This window comes from Lycium barbarum, chromosome 12 (genome assembly GCF_019175385.1).
Source record: "Lycium barbarum isolate Lr01 chromosome 12, ASM1917538v2, whole genome shotgun sequence".
NCBI lineage: Eukaryota > Viridiplantae > Streptophyta > Magnoliopsida > Solanales > Solanaceae > Lycium > Lycium barbarum.
Window position 1 is genome coordinate 959,872 of NC_083348.1, and position 25,391 is coordinate 985,262.

The following is a 25,391-nucleotide window of genomic DNA, read 5'->3' on the forward strand; positions in this document are numbered from 1 at the left end:
ACGTCAATTAGAATTATAATTTTACTAATTTATCTTATTCATTATTTGATCTCCATTTGATATTAATCTTTTCACATTTATTAGAGTAAGAATAAAAATGAAAAAGTAATTAAATTCTATCTTATTTTAAAATATAAATATTTTAAGTATATTTATATTAGTAAACACAACAAATAAATGATATGGCGGAATAGCAAATACAGCAATTAAATATCTAGATTAGATCTCAAGCTAATATAATAAAAGAAAGGAAATTGTATGTATTTTGGCTACTTAACCTTTTGAAGAAAAACAATAATATGGGGTCCATGTTTTTGTTGTGCAATAATTTTATTTGCTCCCACGAATGAGTTGATACGCATGTGGCAATGAATCCACTATTATTGACTTGATAGGGATACTTTGGGAATTATATGAATATTGTTTGATTTTTTAATATATAGGGTGCACGTTTTTTTTTTTTTTTTTGACATTGCTTGTTTTTTAATATGGGGTCTACTTTTTTTTTCATGAGTTTGGAGAGGGTGGGGTCCAATTTTTTTCCTTTTTTTATTTTTTTAATATTGTTTGGTGTTTTTAGTATGAGATCCACCTTATTTTTTTTAAGAGTGACTGACGACGAAGCATGGGTAAACCGATGCTTCTATATAGTAGAAAAATAGAAATATAATAAAGTATTTTTATCTACTTTTTAGAAGAGTTGGTAATATAAAGTATAAAATGTCATTTTTTTGCCCTTAAATAAAAAAGTGGGTGGAACCACAAAGGATTCTTTTACCCTTAAATAAAAAAGTAGGACCGAACACGGACGACGATCTTGCCTAAACCGGCTCTTCTATATAGTAGTAATAGTAAAGTAATACATATAATTTTTTTATCAAATTTTGATTTGGATAATTCTAATTAAAATTATTATATTAATTTTACATGTTTAAAATGAAACAAAGTAGAAATTTGATTTTCTATTTAAATGAAGAACTTCAATTTTTTAATTTTTAGTAAATATTTTTTGTTTAACTCATTTTACTTGTCATGTTATTTTTTACACGATTTTTTAAGGAAACGTCAATTAGAATTATAATTTCACTAATTTACCTTATTAATTATTTGATCTCCATTTAATATTATTTTTTCTTTTATGACATTAATCTCTTTTCACATTTATTAGAGTGAGGAAAAAATGAAAAAGTAATTAAATTCTATCTTATTTTAATATATAAGTATTTTAAGTATGTTGTTGTACAATAATTTCATTTACTCTCACTAATGGGTTGATACGCATGTGGCAATGAGTCCATCATTATTGATTTAATTGTTTGATTTTCTAAGCACTTTTTTTTAACATTTTTTATTTTTTTAATATGGGATTCACTTTTTTTTTTTTTAATATTGCTTGATTTTGTTAATATAGGGTCCACTTTTTTTTCCCGTGAGTTTGGATGTGGTGAGTTCCACTTTTTTTTCTTCTCTTTTTTTTTAGTACTGGTTGGTGTTTAATATGAGGCCCACAATTTTTTTTAACATTGTTTGTTTTTTTAATATGGGATTCACTTTTTTTTAATTTAATATTGCTTGATTTTGTTAATATGGGGTCCATTTTTTTCCCGTGAGTTTGGATGTGGTAGGTTCCACTTTTTTTTTTTTTTTAATACTGGTTAATGTTTAATATGGGGCCCACAATTTTTTTAACATTGTTTGTTTTTTTAATATGGGATTCATTTTTTTTTAATATTGCTTGATTTTATTAATATAGGGTCCACTTTTTTTTCCGTGAGTTTCGATGTGGTGGGTTCCACTTTTTTTCTTCCTTTTTTTAATACTGGTTGGTGTTTAATATAAGGCCCACAATTTTTTTTAATATTAGTTGTTGTTTAATATATATGGGGCCCATAATTTTTTTTTAATTTTAGTTGTTGTTTCAAGATTTGTATGCCTTAAAATGTTGTACTTGATGCCTTATCACTTGTTCACGTGGGTATTAACTTGCTATACACTGGATCCACTTGTATTTGAATGTCACGCATTGGCTTTGCAATATCCAAAGCTCTGCATCATGACCATGTGGGTCCTACGTTGATGTCTCAATTTGACATTTTCCACTTTGTTTGTTTTACTTTTAGCTTTTTTGACGACGAAGGCAGACGACGAAGTGCCCCACACTCCCTCTTCTAAATAGTAGTAAAAATAAAATGCAAAGTGTGCTTTTGTGGGCTTACTTTGTGCGGTCCCTGCCCACTTGATTTTGACTTCTACTGTTCCACCCATACACGGTACAATCATCGGGCCATTTTTCATTGACAATTAGTCAAATATTGTTGTATTTGCGAAAGTTAGGCATTTACAACTAATATAAAAGCTTTAAAAGGAAAATCGACACATTCGTGATCCGTAAGGACTTAGTAGCTCAGTTGATTGGCTACCTGAACTTTCACCTTGTTGGTGAGGGTTCGAATCCCTACATTGTAATCCTCTCCTCCATTTCCCCTTCCTCTTCCCCCTATGTAATAAAAATATTTTTTTTTTCAAAAAAAAAAGGCACTTGTGATCCCTTACTCATTATAGAATGAAGACTTTGTTCGTGATCCTTGTGATATTTAATTAAACATGTCTAATTTAGTTGATACAAATGTCATTTAATCAATCACATATTGAATCTTAGAAAAATGCATTGTCTTTATGTAACGACCTGTTTCGTCGTTATACCCTTTCGGCGTCTTCGCCCTTTCCCGAGCATTGATTAGCTTCCTTTTGACCTGAGGGGATCCGTTGACACGCTTCCGAGGTGTCTAGGCCGGAGTCGGCAATTTTGGTGAAAATATAGGCTTTAAAGTGAAAGTGGTTGACCCAAAGTTAACTTTTGGGCAAACGAACCTTTTTCGGAATTCCATCAATTCCGAGAAGTCCGGATAGTCGTTTAGAACTTGTGTGTGCATTTGGTCTGTTTCCCAATGCATTCAGATGCATTTCGGGACATTGGATGGGAATTGGGACTTAAGGGATCAGTGGTTGACTCGGTCAACGAGACTTCCGTTAGAAATTCCGAGGCCACAGGCGCATTCGTATCGCATTTTTATGTGGGACTATGTATCTGGTATGTGAGCAGATGGCCTCGGGAGTTAGTCGAAAAATCGGATCGAAACGAAAAAGCTTGGCCAGGTTCCGGTGTCTGGTGCCCGCTTTGGCGGCACCAACACTGCAGCAGCGGCATTGCTGGGGAGGTAGCCCTGCCGCTGAAGCGGTCCAAGCCTTTTTAGCTTGACCGCTGAAGCGGACAAGTGGCCGCTGAGGTGGCGCCGCTGGGGCGGTCACAATACCACTGTAGCGGGTGACGGGCAGTTAAATCCAGTAAATGAGGCTTAGACCCTCATTATTTCATATCTCGATATTGGAGCTTAGGGATACTGTTCTTGGAGTCAAATTGAAGAAATTCTTGGAGGTAAAACCTTGTCTAATCCTTTACTCCTCATTAATCACTATCATCTTAGAATTTTCCCTTCCATTTTCCAATCCCTTAGAAATGGAATTTGAAGGAGGGTTTTGGGGGACTTTTCCCTAGGATTATAATTGATAAATTGATGATGTTGATGTTAAAATGTGATGAATCTAAGCTTAGTAACCTCATATATTCCACTTTTAACGTTGTATTTCGGATTTAGAGAATTAGGGTTCATACCCAATTTGGGGGTTTTTACTTGAAATCATATTTGGGGCAATTCTTTCATTAAATCAACAATTAATGGTTAGGTTATGATTACCTAGGATTCAATTTGGTATTTTACCCGCGAATTTCTCGTTTTGCCCTTATGGGCCCATTTTCCAATTTCTAGGTTAAGATGGACCTACTTGATATCATAGCAATCTTAGTATCATTCTTCATGATTTCTAATATAGAATTCGATTATGCTTAGACTACTTTGAGCTTCAGAGGAAGGGCAAGACCAAAGAGTGACTTATTGGTGTTGCAGTTCGGCAGTCCAGGTAGGTTATGGTTTACCTTTGGTGAGACTTCGTATAGCGAATCACATATTTAGATTATAATGTCGGAGACAGCAACTGAACCTTCGGGTGTGAAGTTGGGATGGATATCGCCTTAGGTTGGGCCCTGATGTGTGTTGGGACTAGCCACCCTATTATATGTGTTTGATTGTTAAATTGTGTTGGCTTGATGCCATGTGTAGTTGGTAGATATCGAATTCTACTTGTTGTCCTGTTTCAGATAAGATTGGCATACCGTTGTTGGTGTTTGTACTTGGATATATTGTTGGTGTACCCACTGTTGTTACTTAAGATTATTGATATACTGTTGGCGTACCCACTGTTAGTGCTTGCTTTGATATATGTTGGCATACCCACAGTTGGTATTGTGATGTGATGCATTGTTGGCGTGCCCTGTTGAGGTACTTGTGATATTGTGCTTGATTGTTGATGATTGACATATGTACTGCACACATTTCTCATATTTATCATGCATGGCCGATATCCGGTGATGATCCAGTATCGTTGATTGAGCGAAACTAATATTTGATAAGCTTTTTACTTAAGTGTTTGTGAAAAGGCCGATGTCCGAAGATCCATTTCGGAATCGTTGTTTATATGAAAGTGATACTTGATAAACACTTTTACTTGAGTGATTGTGAGGAGGCCGATGTCCGAGGTTCAATTTCGGAATCGTTGATTTATGAAACTGATATTTGACAGACTTTTTTGAGTGATTATGAGGAGGCCGATGTCCGATGGTTATATTCGGGCATCGTTGTTGCATGGCCGATTTCGATGTTATCCCGAAATCGTTGTTAGTGCATGGACTCCGCGGGTCCCTCAGGGTAGTGCCGGTGAGACTCCCCTGTGAGCAATTAGCCAGGGTCCCGTCTGTCCGTTGGGCAAAGATCCGGAATGGGAGGCACTTAGACTTCACGAGTCATACTGATTATGCTATCGAGACGTCGATATATTCGTCCGGAGTACATATGTACACCTCATTTGTATGGCATGGCATCACATTCATACCATTATTGCACTGCATTGCATTGTGACTTGAGTGAGATGTTGTGATGACTGGATTGTGGTAATTGTGTTGTGATGATTAGTTTGTGATGATTCTATCGTGGTGATTGGTTCGAATCGGATGTACTCAGACTTATTGTATTGGGGTTAGATGTTTACATCGGTGATGACGGATACTCGGTTACGATTATATTGTCTCATTCTTGGTTGGTTTATTTGCTTATCTGTCTTATTTTCTGAATTGTGTTAACTATGCTTAGTCGGCTGATGATGCCTACCAATACTGTTGTTTGTACTAACCTGCACTTGCTACATTCTTTTATGAATGTAGAGTACCAGGTCGGATCTACTTCTCTGACTTGTGGCTGATCGACTCTTCAGCTTCCACTCGAGTTTCCAAGATGAGCATGGCGTCCGCCGGCGTTGAAGACTCTTCTATTACTTATGTCTTGTTTTCTATTCTGAGACATGATTTGGAACTACTTATGTATTATTGTTCAGACTTTTAGTATTCGGATTTAGATGCTCTTTTATGACCAGACCAGATACTGAGGTGGATTTCCTTTACTTCCGCACTTATTTATATTATAGCATATTATGAGACTTATGTTATTTTACTTCTTCTGCGATTTTCTATTACTTGTGAATGTTGATTTAAGGGTTCGCCTACCGAGGTGGGAAAGGTAGGTGCCCACACGACTTGTGAAATTCAGTGGTGACACTTTATATTTTCTTTATATGTTCTTTTGCAGCTTCTAAAAGCCCATTAAGTTTTGGCAACTTGATTTTTCATACAACAATATATGGTTAGGTATTAGGGAACAAATGGCACGGTTTGTCCTTCAAATGGGCTGGTCTTTTATTTTTGCCCTTTGAATGTAATGGTCTATATTTTTTGTCCTTCAAAATTGCACTTATGACTAACGGGCATAATTTTTTAAGGGTGCGGGATATAACTTGTGGATTATTATGATACAAAAATATAAACTTTTGCCTCATGAAAACGTTATATCTCTTGAGGGGGGAATTTAAAGACCAACACAAAATAGGGACATAAGTCCAAATGACCTAGTATTTAGCTATTGGAAGAGTCCATTTGCAACATCAACTAGGCAAATACAGAACAAGACATCCATCAAGTACAAAATCTTTTTATCTTACCAACAACAGTTGTGATGAGATGAATACAATCCCTCCATTCTTAACCAGCTCGTGTTCGTAACTCGAAAAATGAAAAAACAAATCCTTAGAGGAGCGCTTCCTGGGTAATATGCCACACAAGTAGGAATTAGTCGGGCCTCGAAATGGATATCGAACACCGAGTGGGAAGCCAAAACACAAAAAAGAGCTTCTTATCTTCGCCAAATGATCTTAGTTGTATACTTGTATTGGATCATATATGGCCAACTCGTGTAGCACCATGAAGTTAAGGATTCAGAAATTGTCTTTCCAAGTGGCATTCGAGCCAGGTACTCTATTATATTTTAGTGACTTTCCTTAACTCCCTTCATATTTGAACGAATTTAACTTCTATATACTGATAGCATAAAGTCCATTGTCGGTATAATTTAACATGTTTGGTTTACCTTGATTTTCAAGTTATTAATTTCACTTATTATAAAGAGTCACCTATAGTTATCTTTAGACGACTTGATTGTGAAAAAAATTCTTTTAAGCTTTGTTTCAAACTATCTAGCATACAATTATCCAAGGAGCGAAAATTATAACAGATGCCAAGTGCTAGATATTATTGCTAATTTACAGTGCTTTTAAAGTTGTTTTTCCGTCCCATCCAACTGGCTGAACATAACAATGCAGGGGTGGATCTAGTGAAGAACCTACAGGTTTAGACTTTCTATATGTGTTAAAAGTCCCTACGTACAAATAACGAATTGCTAACTGGGGAAATTAGACGCGAAGTGTTAGAATTTGAGTCCTAACCATAAAGTTAAAATTCTGGTTCTGCCTTTGTGACAACGTTTAAGCTTCAAATAGACATGTATAATCTACAGGTGCAAATATTGCTAGAAATCATTCAATTTATTAACAGATAACACAAACCAACATTATTGGCCTTTAAACTAAGAATCAAGTATATGTATATGTTTATCATGCTGTTTCAAAATTTGATGCCTTTATACCTCCCAATACCCAAAATAAAAATAAAAAAACTAGTCGAGTTATTAAAGGAACAAATGATTATCATGTTGTATCTAAATGTAATGCTTATGCCAAATTTGTATAAGTCGGTATCATTGAGTTGTTGTGAACAAACTATAAGATACCACCTTTTTTGTTTTGTGTCGCACATGGTTCAGTATTAAAGACGGCAATGCTAGTCCTGTTTATATGTGGACAGCAAAATTTATAATGTAGGAGAAATTTATCTAAAGTTCACATTTCTACTTTCTCACCGGACCATTGAATTATCCGTTTATGGAAATATGATGCTATCTCCCTAGTGCAATTTCTTCTTCTCTGTCATTTATAAAGTCTCGTGGAGAACAAGATGGAAAACGTCAAAGCCTTTCTTCTTCGATTCCGTCTTCTTAATTTTCTAACAATACTGATAACACAAACCAACATTATTGGCCTCTAAACTAAGAATCAAGTATATTAGCATAGTTATCAAAGAATCAAGTATAGTAACAATACTAATAACACAAACCAACATTATTGGCCTTTATTTAGCAGGCAGTTTCAGAATTTGATGCCTTTATACCTCCCACTACAAAAAAAAAAGAAAAAAAAAAGTAGGGTAGCATAGTTATCAAAGGAACAAATGAATTACACATTTTTTGACCTTCCAAGATTATCTTAGATTAAGAAGTTCCCAAAATAAATAGTTTGACTGTTATTATGTTGTATCTAAGTGTAATGCTTATGCCAAAATTTTAAAATTGGTATCATTGAGTTGTTGGGAACAACTGAAAGATACCATTTTTTTCATGTGTTACACATGGTTCAGTCTTTAAGTAAGTAAAGTTGGTTCTCTGTATGTGGATAGAAAAATTTATGTAGGAGAAATGTGTTTCACATTTCTAATCTTTTTCGAGACCATTGCATGATTAGTGTAAGAATTGGAATGTCCCTAGTTTAATATCTTCTTCTCTATCATTTGAAAAGTCTTGTGGAGAATAAGATGGAAAATGACAAAATATATGAGTAAATCCATCAATATCTCGGAAATTTGTAAGAAGCTACAACTCGTCAATCGACCACTGATATATATATATATATGGATTATGATGATTGTTTTTGTAAGAACATTCTTTTATCTGTAGAATACAAAATAAAATAAAATAAAATGGGACGTTTCTTTTTCTTTTATTCACTTCTTTGTTATGTGTTGCTAAGTCAAAGCTTGTCTTCTTCCTTTATGCATCGTCGTTGCTCTCTTAGTGAAGCTTTTGCTTTGCTCCAGTTCAAGAAACCCTTTGAAATTTCTTCCTATGTCAGTGAGTGTTATACTTCTATCCCAAAAACAATGTCTTGGAATGAGAGCAGGGATTGCTGCACTTGGGATGTAGTCACTTGTGACTTGTTAACTAGAAACATTATCAGCCTGGACCTTAGTTGCAGTCAGCTTAGTGAAAGTATTCAACCCAACAGTAGCCTCTTCCAACTCCATCATCTTCAGAGACTTAACCTTGCTTATAATGACTTCAATTATTCTTCAATTCCAAATGGTATTGGCTGGTTGAGGAATTTGAGGCATCTCAACCTTTATAACTCTTACTTTGATGGTAAAATCCCAACAAAAATCTCATACCTTTCGTAGTTAAGTTCACTTGATCTTTCTTCTTCTATTTCTGATTTTCATGAATCATAACTTGACCAGAGAACATTTGAACGACTGCTTCAAAACTTCACAAATCTGGAGGGGGTTTCTCTCACTTCTGTCAACATCTCATCTCTAATACCTATGAATTTGTCTTCTTCATTAAGGTACGTGGATTTTACAGATACCAATTTGCAAGGCGTTCTGTCAGAGAGCTCTTTCTTCTGCCAAACTTGGAAAGGCTCATATTGGGTGATAACTCTTTTCTAAAAGGAGTTTTTCAAAAGATCCACCCCAGCAACACTCTGTTGGAGTTGGATATCTCAAATACAGGCATCTTTGGTGAGCTGCCTAATTCAGTTGGCACCTTGAGTTCCTTGAATAACTTGGACCTCCATGAATGTGGCTTCTTTGGTTCGATTCCTGATTCTAATGGCAACCTAACCCAAATTAGGGAGTTATATTTATAAGGTAATCATTTCACTGGACAGATTCCTAATTCCATTGGCAACCTAACCCAAATTAGGGAGTTAGATTTAGGTAATAATAATATCAGCGGCCCTATTCCTTCAACAATCTCCAAACTGAAATAGCTCACACTTTTAGATCTTTCATCTAACTCCGTTAGAGGCAAAATTCCCAATGTTTTCTATAACCTACAAGAGCTATTTGAATTGGATCTTTCTAATAACAGCTTTATTGGCCCATTTCCCTCTTCAATTTTAAGCTTGTCACATCTTGAAAGCTTAGACTTGTCGAGTAATTCCCTATTTGGCCCACTGCCTAGCAATGCCAGCATGCTGCAAAAGCTATATGGTCTAGATTTGTCTCACAAATAACTGAATGGAACAATACCCTCTTGGGTGTTTAGCCTCCCTTCCTTAGTCATTTTAAGGCTCAATCATAATTAATTCAGTAGAGTGGTTGATGAGCTCAAAACAAACCCAGCATTATGGAAGTTGGATTTAAGTCCTAATCAACTCAATGGTCCTTTTCTTCAATCACTTGAGAATCTCATTAACCTAACCCACCTTGACGTTTCATCAAATAACATGGATGCAGGAATAAATATCACTTTTCCTAGCCTAGCATATTTGTTGTTATCATCTTGTGAACTGAATGCTTTTCCACACTTATTGAGAATTCAGCCGCACTTGTGTTGTTGGATCTTTCTAATAATAAGATTGATGGTCCAAGCCCTAACTGTTTTAACGGCATGAGGTGGGACTCATTGAAGTACCTAAACCTTTCTCATAACTCACTTACAAGACACATGGAACAACTTCATCACCCTACTCCACAATATCTTGATCTTAAATTTAACTTCCTTCAGGGTCGACTACCTTCATCCTTTTGTAACATGAGCAGCCTTACATTTCTAGATTTATCCCACAATTACTTCAATGACTCTATTCCAAATTGCTTGGGCAAAATGGTTAGGCTATCTGCGCTAGACTTGAGAAGAAATAGTTTTACTGGAAGTCTTCTATCGTTATGTGCACAGAGCACTTCATTGAGTACCATTGTCTTGAATGGTAATCGATTTGAAGGACTTTTCCTTGTGTCATTTCTCAATTGTACCGGTTCAGAAGTCCTTGATATGGGGAATAACGCTATAAATGACATGTTACACCCCGTATCTTCGAAGAAGCACTTATCAAATTTGAAACATAAGTACGTTGAGTTATGGTTAAGTAAAACTACTTTGGAATATAAGGAGCAAGCATTATTAAGTATATTTAACGATTTAAGAATGTATATAAGGTATACCGGAAGGTTTTATAAGGAAATGAGTGGAAGAAATGGAGTGTACGACTTTGGAGAAAGGATGGGTAAAGTTTCGTGTGAAAATTTTGGTCCAAATTGAGGGAAGAATATCTCTTAGCATATGAAGTGTTTTAAGGTGTTTTAAAAACCTAAAATGAAGTTCATCGAGTCTGGTTTCCAACGCAACAAACCGCTCATCAATAGAACATCAGGGTAGATAATTATGGACGTTACAAGTTCGGCTGACAAAGCAAAAATGCGTGCTACAGTACTGCTACAGTAACCGACCTGCTACAGTGCTGCTACAGTGACCCCCCGAATTTGAACCTTATAAAAGGGGAAAACCCTCATTTTTTTCACCAAAAATCAGATTGGGAACTCAGCAACATATAAGGGTATTTTTGTCATAAAGAAAGTGAGGAATTGGAGTGATTTTGATTCGTCGAGGCTCGGGTAGTGCATAATCGTAATTCTAGTATTGTTGTGCGGTGGATTTTGATGTGGATTCCAATTGAATATTGAAGATATTGCTATTTCAACAAGAAAAAAGTATGAATTTCTCTTTATTAATATTACTTTTGGTTTATTCACGAAGATAGAGTGTTTAAATGGTCGTATAATAAAGTTGTCAGTTGTGGAAATTGGAAAAACGTCGTGAGGGATATTTTATGGTACATATTGGTGTTGGAGATGATGTTATTAATATTTATATTGTTTTTGTTGTTGTTGGTTGCTGAATTGAGATTTCGGGCTAGGCATATAAATAGAGGAGATGCTGCCAAAATTTTGGCAGATTATAGAAAAGTTTACTTGAAAGTTTAGCACAAATATACTACGATGAGTCTAACGATAGTGTGCATCCTCTTAAATGTATACTTGCGAGCTCGTACGAATAAGTGTAGATAATTGGAGGCTGAACAAATATGTTAAGGCTCGTCCCTTTCTTTCAAGGGTATGATTCTGATGTTATGATTCCATAAATGTTTCCATAACCTTCTTGTTTTCAAAAGGTAGAAGTTCATGATTCTTAAAGCTTCTCATGATGTTAAAGATGAGAATGATTCTATGATGATTATAAAGATGATGATGATTTTATGTTTAAAAATTCCAAGCTTATGATTTCAATGTGAATATGAGAATGTTGAGCTATTTCATCAATTTCTCGATTCTATTCATTGTTGTTGATCTCACCTTATAATAATTGTTCCTTCAAGGTGAGAAAGAGCGATGATGATTATTCCATAATATAATCGGAGGTTACTGACCTTACGTTACTCCGATAGAGTCATAGCGTTCTTGGGCTCTCATGCATGCTTCTCATGTTATAATATATTTATGTACATATTTACATAACCGAGTCCCTTACTAAAGGGCCGGGTATGGTATATATTTATATAACCGAGTCCCTTACTAAAGGGTCGGGTACGATATATATTTACAAAACCGAGTCCCTTACTAAAGGGCTGGGTACGGTACATATTTATATAACCGAGTCCCTTACTAAAGGGCCGGGTACGGTATATATTTACATAACCGAGTCCCTTACTAAAGGGTCGGGTAGAGTATATATTTACATAACCGAGTCCCTTACTAAAGGGCCGGGTACGGTATATATTTACATAACTGAGTCCCTTACTTAAGGGCCGAGTACGGTATATATTTATATAACCGAGTCCCATAATGGGCCGAGTACGGTATACAGAGTATTTATATGCATGACTCACCACATAAGGTACAGATGCATTGGTATCCCTTGATTATCATACTTATCTCATGTCATCTTTCCATTCAGTCATGACCTTCACTACTGTGTTTCATGCTTTACATATTCAGTACATTTTCCGTACTGACCCCCTTTCTTCGAGGGCTGCGTTTCATGCCCGCAGGTGCAGACACTCAGTTTGGTGATCCTCCAGCCTAAGACTTCTGCTCAGCTGCTTGGAGAGCTCCATTGTTCCCGAGCTTGAGTCATTTTGGTACAGATCCTTTGATATAGACTTATGCATATCCAGGGGTACAGCTGGGCCCTGGCCCGTCATATGACTGTTATATTCTTAGAGGTCTGTAGACATGTATGGGTTTGTTTATATGTTTTGGTCAGCTATATCGACATAGTTCGTTTGGATTTTCCCGTATATAGTAGCAGCCTTGTCGGCTTGCATATTTTGTTATGTTTTGGTTAACTATGACTCCTCGGGAGACAGGTTCATTTTGATATATGACATTATGAGTCTACAGCATGCTTTCACAAATTTCCATATTGTCCTTAGTTTCAATCTGATTATATCTAGTAGGTTTGTATACGAGTGTCCAGCTGGGGCACTAGTCATGGCCCATCGGCTTGGGTCGTGACAGAAGTGGTATCAGAGCAGTTTATCCTCGGAGTGTCTACAGACCGTGTCTAGTAGAGTCTTATTTATCAGTGTGTTGTGCACCACATCTATAAATAGGAAGCTACAGGACATTTAGGATGTCATCTTTCTTCAGTAGAGCCAATGATAGGAAAGCTCGTTCTTGGTACGATTTTTGTTGAGTTGCAGGATTGTATTGGGGAAGAGGACAAGTTCAGTTAATGGGAGCGTAAGTGAGGCTTCGAAGGGGGACATGAGACCCGTATCACCCGTCGACTCAGGATCGAGGATGTTAAGAGGTATAAGAAAAATCATCTGCTATTCCATTGAGACGGACCCATTGGAGGATGTGGCTCCAGTAGGAGGAGACCCGACTGAGAAATCATATGACAAAGACCCGTTTAAGGGTTCACGAGACTCCTGTGGACGAAGACGTAATTGAGGAAGTACAGAGTTTGGCACATCTAGATTTTTCCTACATTTCTACGTTATGTTATGCCAGACTAGTAGACAGTGGGAAGACAAGGATGAAGAGCACACTTCACTCTATATCCCACCAGATTAGGCTAAGGACCGATCGGCTATAGCTATATGAGTCTTTTATGGAAATTTCCTATGTGTGTGCATTTACTGTAGATTATTACTTAATAGCAACGAGCGTATGTGCATTTACTGTAGATTATTACTTAATAGCAACGAGCGTATGTGCATTTACTGTAGATTATTACTTAATAGCAACGAGCGGAAATCCTTAAGGGACCAATAACCAAAGTATTTATAAGTAACTGCGATTAAGATGCTTTCGCCACCATTGGGAATCTTGAAAGTTTGGATGAAAAGTAGTCATACATGCAGATTGAAGGTGATAATTGAGGATTTCAAAGGCCAAAATAGCATTTGCTTAGTCGAAAGAGTAAGAGATCCTTTTTAATCGGGAGGGAGATGCATTATGAAAATTTATTGGGACCCATTAGAACTTCAACTTGTTCTAGGTCATGTGAGTGGATGTGATCGTACCAGCACTAACGTACCGGATCCTATTAGCACCCAAAGGTTAAGCGTGCTAGGGTGAGAGTAATACTAGGATGGTTGACCCCCTGGAAAGTATATTAAGAGTCCTACAAATTCAGACATAAGAGACAGATGAGAAGCTAGAGTAACCTAAGGGAAATTGGAGTATGCAGAGTGGTTGGAAACCCTAAAAGATGGCGAAGGATGAGGAGGACTAGACTGGCAAAGAGAAAGAAGGTGCATCAAAGCTCTAGAATTAGGATGAGTTCGAAGAGTATTGGGAAGTACTTTGTAAGCGACGCGTTAGTAAACATATATATATATATATGTGTGTGTGTGTGTGTGTGTGTGTGTGTGTGTGTGTGTGTGTGTATGTATGTGTGTGTGTCTGACATCCCATATGTGGCTGCGCCAACCGGTATATATGTCCCAGCAACTGACTTTGCGGTATACTAAAGGCATCAATTGAACAGGGTAGTGAAGTTCAAGTGATAGATGTTACAAGGTAAGTTGATGATATTTTCACCACAGGTTAGAGTTGGAAAGTCCTAATGCAATAACATCAGGGAAAGAAAAAAAAAATGAGTATATAAAAAGTAAAGTGTAAGAAATAGGGGGTGAGTGAAGCTTCCAAGAGAGACGACGGGCAAGGCAAGGGACTAATTGGATAAAATTCGGAAATAGGCATGCAAAAGGGATAAAGTATAGTAGTGTGAAACAAAAGATGAATGTGTGGGGTTAAAAAAAGACTTTGATAAGTGGGACTAAAGGATAGTAATCACAAATAGAGATGTGAAGTAAGAGAGAGAATGATCAGGCCTTGCAACAATACTAAGAGATTTCCAGATCTCGAGAGGTGTATAAAGGAATAAATGTGTAGTCATACTGACACGGTTGCCTCGAAAACGGAAAAGCTTCCCTAAAAGATGATTTAAAAATAGAACGAATTTTCACGTTTAAAGGAATATTTCACGAACTTCAAGGTCAAAACTATAAAATAACAAATGGAGAAGGGCGCTTGTGGAGGAAGGAACTCAAGGAAGGTTTGAGGATGAAAGTAGGAAAGGCACACTAATGGGCTGGTCAAAAGGAGAGAAGAGAAGAAGAAGGGAGAAAAGGAAAATTGAGAAATCACCAAGGACAAGAGAGAGGACAATGAACTAACAAAGCAAACCAAGAGGTAGTACATCAATGACATGGGATGAGGATAAGGAATACCGAGATTCGATTATAAACGAAATAGAAGGATGTATGGGAAATATTCATGAGTATGGACTAGCCTTGGCGGCAGGAAGGAGAAGAAAGAAGAAAGTATATTTGCAAGGATTTCACGACACGAACAAGAACTGGCAGAACACTGGAAGAACTACAACGCATAGGCGGGATGCAAATAAGTAGTCAAGGAAAATTTCGGATAAGTGAGCTAAGTAAATAAAATGATTGATAGTGGAAGGGGAAGAGTGTAGCATATTAACTCTCAATGATATATTGTAGACGTAGAGTGAAACCGGAAACTCAGAGTAAGAAGAATTTTAGTGATAATAGTTATGGAGGAAGACGAAGGATAAAAAGAGAAAAGTTTGACCAAACGTTCCGTGAAATGTTTTGATGGATTCTTATGTCCCCATTAACCCGTTGATTCGGGAAATGTTCAGTCATAAAAGGTAGAAGTAGAAGGGCCTTAAAGAAGGCAGCGAGAATGGATCTGTAATGCATAAGCGCTTCGTTTAAATGCAAGGCCCTCGATTAGCAGAAAGGAAAATAAGTCAAGCTATACTATGAGAGAATTCTGGTATTACATGAGACCAAAAGAGTGGGAGGATCATTAGGGTAGGCCGATGACTGCTGATACTCGGGAATTACTAGTGTATAAGAACACCTTTAAAAAGGGGGGGAAGAGAAGATCTAGTCCTGAAACGAGGTGTGACATTGTCAAAATTCCAAGGAAAGAAAGATGTTAGCTTAAAGAGGGCAAGATTCGGGACGCAGTGGCATATCAAGAATGCATTAAAAGGGAGCAGAAACGATTTAAGGATAAGCATACCACAAAGCAGGTATGAAAAGGAATTAAAATGGATCAAGAGAATATTTCATTCGGGCGTGAGATATGATATTTCTAGACCAGGGAAATTTGTGCCGCACCTAAATAGGAAGTGACATATCCTAAAGAGTGATAAAGATTGTAAGAAAGCTCTGCAAGCTAACTACAAAGAGAATGATGAAATGGATGATGAGTACAAAGGACACTTTGGGTTACAACGGAAGAAAATATTGATATTACAGGAAAAATATGATAATCTTAACAAAGGGAGTAACGATAAGCGGTATGGCGATCTCTAAAGAGAGGAAGAACGATGTGGGTGCATATAGAAAGGCAACAGCATCACCAGAAACTAGAAAGTATATCACGGGTCACTAACTATACTGAGCATAAGGGTATGTATTATAGAATTATATGAATCATCAGCGTAAGGTTATGCCCCGCAGATGGGAATGGACATACCGGAAAGCCAACAAGGAATGACAGCTAACAAAGTGATCACTGGAATGAGGATGTCAAGGGTAAGTATACCATACCGATGTTGGAAAAGAAGCTGTGGTAAAGTGAGAATTTCCCTAACTTTATAATTATAAGTTATATTGCAAGATTTGAGGCAAAGGAATTAAAGGGAGAGTTTGACAAGAACTCGAAGATATTGTGAGCTATAGACCAGTTCGAACTATGATTATTGGTTCATCGCAATATATAATCCTGCTACGAAGAATAATAAAGATGATGATGGAACATTAGGAATGTACGTATTTAAGAAATTGTATTGAGGATATGGTTATAACTGATTATGGAAAGGAATTAAGAAAGATGGTTAAAGAGACGTAACCGTTAAGAGTAAGGATTTGTCAGTAGCAGAGTAATGCTGAACAAGCAATGGGACATTAGTATAAGAAAATTTATGATAAATCGGAAAGCTTGGCTGATGAATTACGAAGGGATAATTTAGCACGTATCTAAGCTCAATAAGTACAAGTAGGTATAGCCAAGATAGTATCGGAGGAGTCAACAAAATAAAGTATTGTATTCGAGCAAAGGAGTTATCCGCTAATAAAGAAATGAGGAAGGACGCTCGCAGGACGGTGAGTAGCCTTGGTGTGGCCAGTTAAACCACAGGAATGAAGACAGAATGAGAACGGAATAATAATTGACTTATGATCATATACATGAGAATTGAAGACTGTACGACTCACAAATGAATTTGATAAAGAGCTAAGAAGAACAGGACGAAACTGACCAAATTATAATATAAGTATATGGTAGTCAAACAAAAAAAATTAATGAGGATATCGAGGATCGGCACACTACAACATTCGAGGACGAATGTTTTTAAGAGGGGAAGGATGTTACACCCCGTTTCTTCAAAAAAGCACCTATCAAATTTGAAACATAAGTATGTTGAGTTATGGTTAAATAAAACTACTTTGGAATATAAGGAGCAAGCATTATTAAGTATACTTAATGAGGGAAGGATGTATATAAGGTATACCGAAAGGTTTTATAAGGAAATGAGTGGAAGAAATGGAGTAGTACGACTTTGGAGAAAGAATGGTTAAAGTTTCGTGTGAAAATTTTGGTCCAACTTGAGGGAAGAATATCTCTAAGCATATGAAGTGTTTTAAGGTGTTTCAAAAGCCTAAAATGAATTTCGTCGAGTCTAGTTTCTAATGCAATAAACCGTTCATCGATACATCAGAGTAGAGAATTATGGACGTTAAAAGTTCGGCTGACAACGCATAAACGTGTGCCAGAGTAACCGACCTGCTACAGTAAACTGCTACAGTGACCCGACCTGAATTTGAACCTTAGAAAGGGGGAAAAACCCCTTTTTTTTCTCACCAAAAATCAGATTGGGAACTCAGCAACATATAGGGGTGTTTATGTCATAAAGAAAGTGAGGAATTGGAGTGATTTTGATTAGTCGAGGCTCGGGTAGCGCATGATCGTAATTCTAGTATTGTTGTGCAGTGGATTTTGACGTGGATTCCAAGTGAATATTGAAGATATTGCTATTTCAACAAGAATAAGGTATGAATTTCTCTTTATTATTATTACTTTTGGTTTATTCACGAATATAGAGTGATTAAATGGTCGTATAATAAAATTGTTGGTTGTGGAAATTGGAAAAACGACGTGAGGGATACTTTATTAATGTTGATATTGTTGTTGTTGTTGGTTGCTGAATTGAGATTTCGGGTTAGGCATATAAATAGAGGAGATGCTGCCGAAATTTCAGCAGATTCTAGAAAGGTTTACTTGAAAGTTTAGCACAAATATACTACGATGAGTCTAACGATAGTGTGCATCCTCTTAAATGTAGACTTGCAAGCTCGTACGAATAAGTGTAGAAAATTGGAGGCTGAACAGGTATGTTAGGGCTCGTCCCTTTCTTTCAAAGGCATGATTCCTATGTTATGATTCCATAAATGTTTCCATAACCTTCTTGTTTTCAAAAGCTAGAAGCTCATGATTCTTAAAGCTTCTCATGATGTTAAAGATGAGAATGATTCTATGATGATTATAAAGATGATGATGATTTTATGTTTAAAAGTTCCAAGCTTATGATTTCAATGTGAATATGAGAATGTTGAGCTATTTCATCATTTTCTCGATTCTATTCATTGTTGTTGATCTCACCTTATAATAATTGTTCCTTCAAGGTGAGAAAGAGCGATGATGATTATTTCGTAATATAATCGGAGGTTACCGACCTTACATCACTCCGATAGAGTCATAGCGATCTTGGGCTCTCATGCATGCTACTCATGTGATAATATATTTATGTATATATTTACATAACCGAGTACCTTACTAAAGGGTCGGGTACGGTATATATTTATATAACTGAATCCCTTACTAAAGGGCCGGTGTCAAGCCCCAAAACCCACCCTGGACGTAACAGGCATCCGATACTATAAACAACCCCAAAAGCACCTTATAAAATAATTATAACACTTGAACCCGCCAGGTTCAACATTCGCCTCCAACAGTTTATAAATTAAATGTAACAAATCATGAATATATAAATTAAATCAGCGGAAGTCTTTATTCACCCAATACTTAGTCAAACGTAATAACGTGCCCGAGAGTTAATCAATAACTCAATAACTACCCACAAGAACGTATACTATGGAGCTTCTAAGATAATGAGCAATGTCTAAATCATCAGGACGCAGCCCGAAACTAAAAGACGAAAAGTAAAGATAGAATGGTGCCCCACGAACAATCATGTGGGCTCACCGAATAGTCTCGAAAGCAGCAAGTTCTCTTAAGTCGTAGGCGTATCACGAACCTGCTCTTCAATGATACCTAACATACCATAAAAAACAACAATGGAATGCCTGAGTACTGGGTACTCAGTGAGTGTCTAAGGGGCAATAGTTAACAAAACAAGATATAGTGAATAAAATCAATAAAATGATATCAATGAAAATAACAGTTCAAACCCAGGAATAAAGTGAGTCAACAACATTAAAGAGTCATCAAAGAACCCAACAATGACAGACACATTAACTTAACTCCTTACCATTTACCAGGCCAAGTATTTCACTGACGAATTCAAATCACCACAAGCCACTCACAGGCAACAAGATATAAAACAAGCCACTCACAGGTAGATCAATCAATCGATACTCCGGGTTAGGAAACCGTGGAGACTAATCATCATATGGACTAGCACAGCAATAGATACTCCGGGCTTAGAAGCAACGGAGGCTAATCGTCCTCTGGACTAGCACAGCCATAGATACTCCGGTCTAGGAAGACAGAGGCTAATCATCCTCTGGACTAGCACAGCAATAGATACTCCGCGCTAGGAAGCAACAGAGGCTAATCGTCCTCTGGACTAGCACAGCAATAGATACTCCGCGCTAGGAAACAACAGAGGCTAATCGTCCTCTGGACTAGCACTGCCATAGATACTCCGGTCTAGGAAGCAACAGAGGTCAATCGTCCTCTGGACTGACACAGCAATACCCGTATCGATACGTTAGGATCCATAATGGCTAATCGTCCTCTGGATTAGCACAGCTTACCCATACAGGCCCAAACACCAACAAAATACAAATCATGGCATATTACCGAATCATCAATCATGGCTTAGATCCGAATCTCACTTCTCAAGTCATCATCTCAAAATGGAGGCATTTCAAGTCATAACCGATTTAGAATATTATTCAAATCTCTTATTCAATTTCAAGTTCAAGAAACCCATTCAACAACAAAATAAGTTTAAGGTCCAACCTTTAGAAGATTAAGTTCAATCATCCAATAATGGGAAAAGCGAGTTTCACAAAGTAGTATAGTTCGTATAAGGTTCGATGCGGGCTTAACCCTACACGCGCATGACCTTGTCTAAAAGAAATCATCTTTAATTCCAGAATAAATTCCACCAAACAAGAGTTATACCTTATACAAAAAATCAAGGAAGGATTCTCAAATACAATTCATGCTTTCACAATATAAGCGTACTTCACAAGTAGACATAGTTGAAAAGATGATTTTTGGAATATAGACATACTTCAAGGAAGATTTTTGGGGAAATCTAGACATACAGGAAAAGACGAATTTTGAAATATAGACATACAACACACCTTCATAGTCAAAAGGATTTTCAAAAGAGACATACAAATCACAACCAAAGAGTTAATAAAAACCGATAGAAACAGTATGTTCAAAAGAGACATACAAATTACCTTTATATTCAAAAAGGATTTTATTTTTAAAGAGACATACCTTAAATCCCGTTAAAATATTCCAAACGTAAGCTCCATGCTTCAAAGAATCATTCTACATCTAATTGAGGTTTGTATGACCAATAAACTATAGATATCCACCAAATTCGCAGCTACTGTTCATAGCTGGAAACGCATAGCTACAGACCTCTAAATCCGATCTTTACCATTCACATTTAAGACCTATATGTTGGGACCACTCAGTTAAAATTTGGGCTCGATCCAACGGTCAGATAAGCGGGAAATGTCAATTTAATATGGCTGGTCGGAGGAAATTCTATAGCAAAAATACTAGGGTTTGTTTTTAATAAAGTGCATCTAAACCAATCCTATTTCATGATTCTACTAACTATTCCATGTCTAAAACATAATAATAATTCCATGTATCCATAAAAGTGTGAGGGTGTTGCCTTTTTGAAGAAATCCCAAAGCTTCATCCCATATTTGACCTTGAATGAAGTTTCCACAATCTATCGATTTCATATAATGATTCGGTGTTAACCTAGTGATTTGTTAAGGTAATTAACTTAGGGATTTGAGTAAAAACTCACCTTAGAGAGATTATATATGGTCTGGTGGAAAAACCCTCTCCTTAGACGTTTTTGGGTTGTATTTATAGGTTATTATAAAGCCTTGGGCTTTAAAACCTAATCCTACATGAATTGGGATTTCCATTTTATACAGCTTCAGTAAATCGGTCATAACTTTTCTTACAGACCTTTGTTTGACCTCCATAATATATGGTTGGAAAGGTATTTCAAATACCTACAACTTTCATGTTTTGAGTTTTCCCAAATTCCTAACAAAAATACCCGAAAACTGGGAATAACTGAAATTGTCTCAGACTTAGACGAATTTCAGGATTTCTAAGGAACTTCCTTATCTCATTTGACCCCGAAAAGATTATTTAACACCATTATCCATCTCAAGAGATCCAAAAGGTTAAAATTACATCTAAACCCCAATTATTTCACATTGACACCTAACTCGGATTTACGGGATGTTACAGCCGGATGCAGTATATATTTATATAACCGAGTCCCTTACTAAAAGGTCGGGTACGGTATATATTTACATAACCGAGTCCCTTACTAAAGGGTCGGGTACGGTATATATTTACATAACCGAGTCCCTTACTAAAGGTCCGGGTACGGTATATATTTACATAACCGAGTCCCTTACTAAAGGTCCGGGTACGGTATATATTTACATAACCGAGTCCCTTACTAAAGGGTCGGGTATAGTATATTTTTTGTATAACCGAGTCCCTTACTAAAGGGCCGGGTACGGTATATATTTACATAATCAAGTCCCTTACTAAAGGGCCGGGTATGGTATATATTTACATAACCGAGTTCCTTACTAAAGGGCCGGGTACGGTATATATTTATATAACCGAGTCCCATAATGGGACGGATACGGTATACAAAGTATATATATGCATGACTCACCACATAAGGTACATATGCATTGGTATCCCTTGATTATCATACTTATCTCATGTCATCTTTCCATTCAATCATGACCTTCACTACTATGTTTCATGCTTTACATATTCAGTACATTTTCCGTACTGACCCCCTTTCTTCGGGGGCTGCGTTTCATGCCCGCAGGTGCAGACATTCAGTTTGGTGATCGTCCAGCCTAAGACTTCTGCTCAGCTGCTTGGAGAGCTCCATTGTTCCTGAGTTTGAGTCATTTTGGTACAGGTCCTTTGATACAGACATATGCATATCCAGGGGTACGGCTGGGCCCTGACCCGTCATATGTCACTGTTATATTCTTAGAGGTCTGTAGACATGTATGGGTTGCATATATGTTTTGGTCAGCTATATCGACATAGTTCGTTTGGATTTTCCCGTATATAGTGGCAGCCTTGTCGGCTTGCATATTTTCTTATGTTTTGGTTAACTGTGACTCCTCAGGAGACAAATTCATTTTGATATATGACATTATAAGTCTACAGCATGCTTTCACAAATTTCCATATTGTCCTTAGTTTCTGTCTGATTATATCTAGCGGGTTCGTATACGAGTGTCTAGCTGGGGCACTAGTCATGGCCCATCGGTTTGGGTCGTGACATGACACCTTTCTAGCTTGGCTAGGAACTCTTGAAGAGCTGCATGTCCTTATATTAAAGTTGAACAAGTTCCATGAACCTATAAGTACTAGGCAGAATTTTTTCTTTCCCAGGTTGCAGATTTTCGATCTGTTTCATAATGACTTCAGTGGCTCACTGCCTTCAGAAGTTTTTCGAAACTTCAAAGCAATAATAAAAAATGGCACAGACAAAGGGGACTTCAGATATATGGAAACACCATCTTATGACTTCTCTTATGTAGTGTACGAGGATTCAATGAGGTTGGTGATCAAAGGCTAGGATATTGAGCTAGAAAAAATCAACACAATCATGACAACCATAGATCTCTCAAGCAACCATTTTGAAAGTCTGATTCCGAAAACACTAAAGGATCTCAGCGCACTTTGGCTACTCAATATATCCCATAACAATCTCAGTGGGGATATTCCAATGGAACTGGGGCAATTGAATATGCTTGAAGCATTAGATCTCTCTAGGAATTGGCTCACTGGAAAGATTCTGCAGGAATTGACACAGCTAAAATTTCTGGCAATGTTAAACCTCTCTCAAAATCTTCTTGTTAGACGCATTCCTCGAGGTCCACAATTCAACACATTTGAAAATTATTCATATGGTGAAAACCTTGGTTTATGTGGTCCTCCTTTATCAAAGCAATGTGGAACGAGTGATCCATCACATGTTTCTCATCCATTGGAGTCGGATGAAGAAGATGATTCATATTTTGCGAGTGGATTTACATGGGAATCCATGGTCATAGTCTACAGGTGTGGACTTGTTGTTGGAACTGTCATGTAGAGCCTCATGTCTAAAGCTCGTAAGCCAAAATGGGTTGTGGAATTTCTTGAAGGCGCTTTTCCCAAGAAAATGAGAAGGGCACAGAAGAGAAGGCTGAGACGGCGGACTTAATTGAAGATTGAAAGAGCCAACTTCTTTTTATTTTCTATTTGTTGTTTGTATATGTAATTATGTTTTGATAGCAGCTTATATGTGTTATTATAGTAGAATGATCCACCTAAACACATAGATTTACCCGTTCATTTATGACTTAGACATGGAGGTGAATCTCAAATATTTTGAAGCAAATATGGAGAAAAATCTGATATTTGAGCGATAATTTAAACCAGAAAACACAATGCAGCAGATGATTCATGTCAGTGCTTAAGAAATAGGTTCACCTTTTGTTTTATATATTCAAAATGTTGCCAAAATTCCTCATCATTTGTTTTCAGTAACTTTGACATGTTTGAAAGAAACAAGTGGATACACATCGAGGAGAGCAACTATCTGGTTGTTGTTGCTCAGAACTCAGTATAGCCTATCATATGCCTTTTTCATCTTATAAAAAGACACAACATAATGCCAAATACCATATTATTCGTTGGTTCTTCTTTTTGTTTCCATGAAAATCTATTATACTACTTCCTTTCGTTTGACGTGGTTTGCTCAGCAAAAGGTAATATTACTGTTTTCCATTTGTACAAGTTCAATTTCAGGTTACTGCTTGCTATTTATAAGGGGTTTGTATTTAAGGGATAACATGTAAATACAAAATAATAAAATTCTTTCTATTTTGATTTATGTGCAATGTATTATTTTTTAGTCAGTTTAAAAAAATGTTACATTTGTGCATTTAAATTAATTTGATCTCGGTCAAATGGTGTATATAAATTGAGACGGGAAGAAATACTTATAAGTTCAATATATCTTGCAAGTCTCGCGACCAAAACTGAAGTTGCTCGCTTCTCAGAACAAACAACTCAAAGTGTGTACAGTGTCTCTTCTATTGCATGGCAAAATAGTATTCTTGCTTGCAACTATATATTGTATTTGGATCTACTGTCTGTACAACTGTTCGACTTTACAGGTTAAGATGCTATGTAATAATTTTACATTCAAGAATCATGTCATAACCCATGTTGAGGTCGCGCGGGCACCTACCTTTCCCACCTCGATAGGCGAACCCTCTCATTGATTACACATCAATCAAGTAAAGGCTATTCATTTAAATCAATAGATACTTAGAAATTCAGCGAAAACTTCGTAATATATTCAATAAACTCAAGATTTAATTTAATTACAACGATGTAACACATATAGACTCGATCCACTTCCCATGACCTGGTCTAGACTAGTACAAGAGCGACTAATAATTTCATATTATCACTACATTTTAAGACTCAATCTCCATCCCGAAATGAAATAGGAGGAGGTCTTCCAGATAGGCACCGCGTATTTCCACATATGCTTCGATCAATCACCTGAAACAATCTACACCCCAAAAATGGTGTAGCAAGTGCAATATCAGTACAAACCACGCGTACTGAGTAAGTATCATAGGCCGCTAATGGTTAGTAACACATATCAGTAAAAGGATTCACAGATAAACATGATAACAACCCCAATCAAGTCATACGGCTATCTACCACACACTGTATATCAATACCCTTAAGCATTAATTTCACTCTAATAATTCACCAGTCAAGTTCACAATGATATTGGAACTCACATAACATTAAATCGATCGCTTTAGTCTAGTAGTCAACTCGTCATTAAGACACTCGTTATCCTACATCACATAGAGACCGAACATATA

At 36.8% G+C, this 25,391-nt stretch overlaps 1 protein-coding gene across 1 annotated transcript; it reads left to right on the forward strand.

Annotated features, from left to right (window-relative positions):
- The first annotated feature begins 8,491 nt into the window (after positions 1-8,491).
- Positions 8,492-23,593, forward strand: LOC132622010 (receptor-like protein 43). Its single transcript, XM_060336517.1, has 5 exons — positions 8,492-8,718; positions 8,970-9,220; positions 9,934-10,411; positions 22,891-23,058; positions 23,215-23,593. The coding sequence occupies exons 1-5, from the start codon at positions 8,492-8,494 to the stop codon at positions 23,591-23,593; spliced, it is 1,503 nt and encodes a 500-aa protein (XP_060192500.1).
- Positions 23,594-25,391: the final 1,798 nt, after the last annotated feature.

Bases quoted from the DNA above. Each gene is read 5' to 3' on its own strand.
- LOC132622010 (XM_060336517.1), top strand. From the start codon at position 8,492: ATGTCTTGGAATGAGAGCAGGGATTGCTGCACTTGGGATGTAGTCACT. The intron at 8,719-8,969 runs GCATCTCAACCT...TGGATTTTACAG, and splicing joins GGCTGGTTGAGGAATTTGAG to ATACCAATTTGCAAGGCGTT. The intron at 9,221-9,933 runs GCAACCTAACCC...TTGAGAATTCAG, and splicing joins TTCGATTCCTGATTCTAATG to CCGCACTTGTGTTGTTGGAT.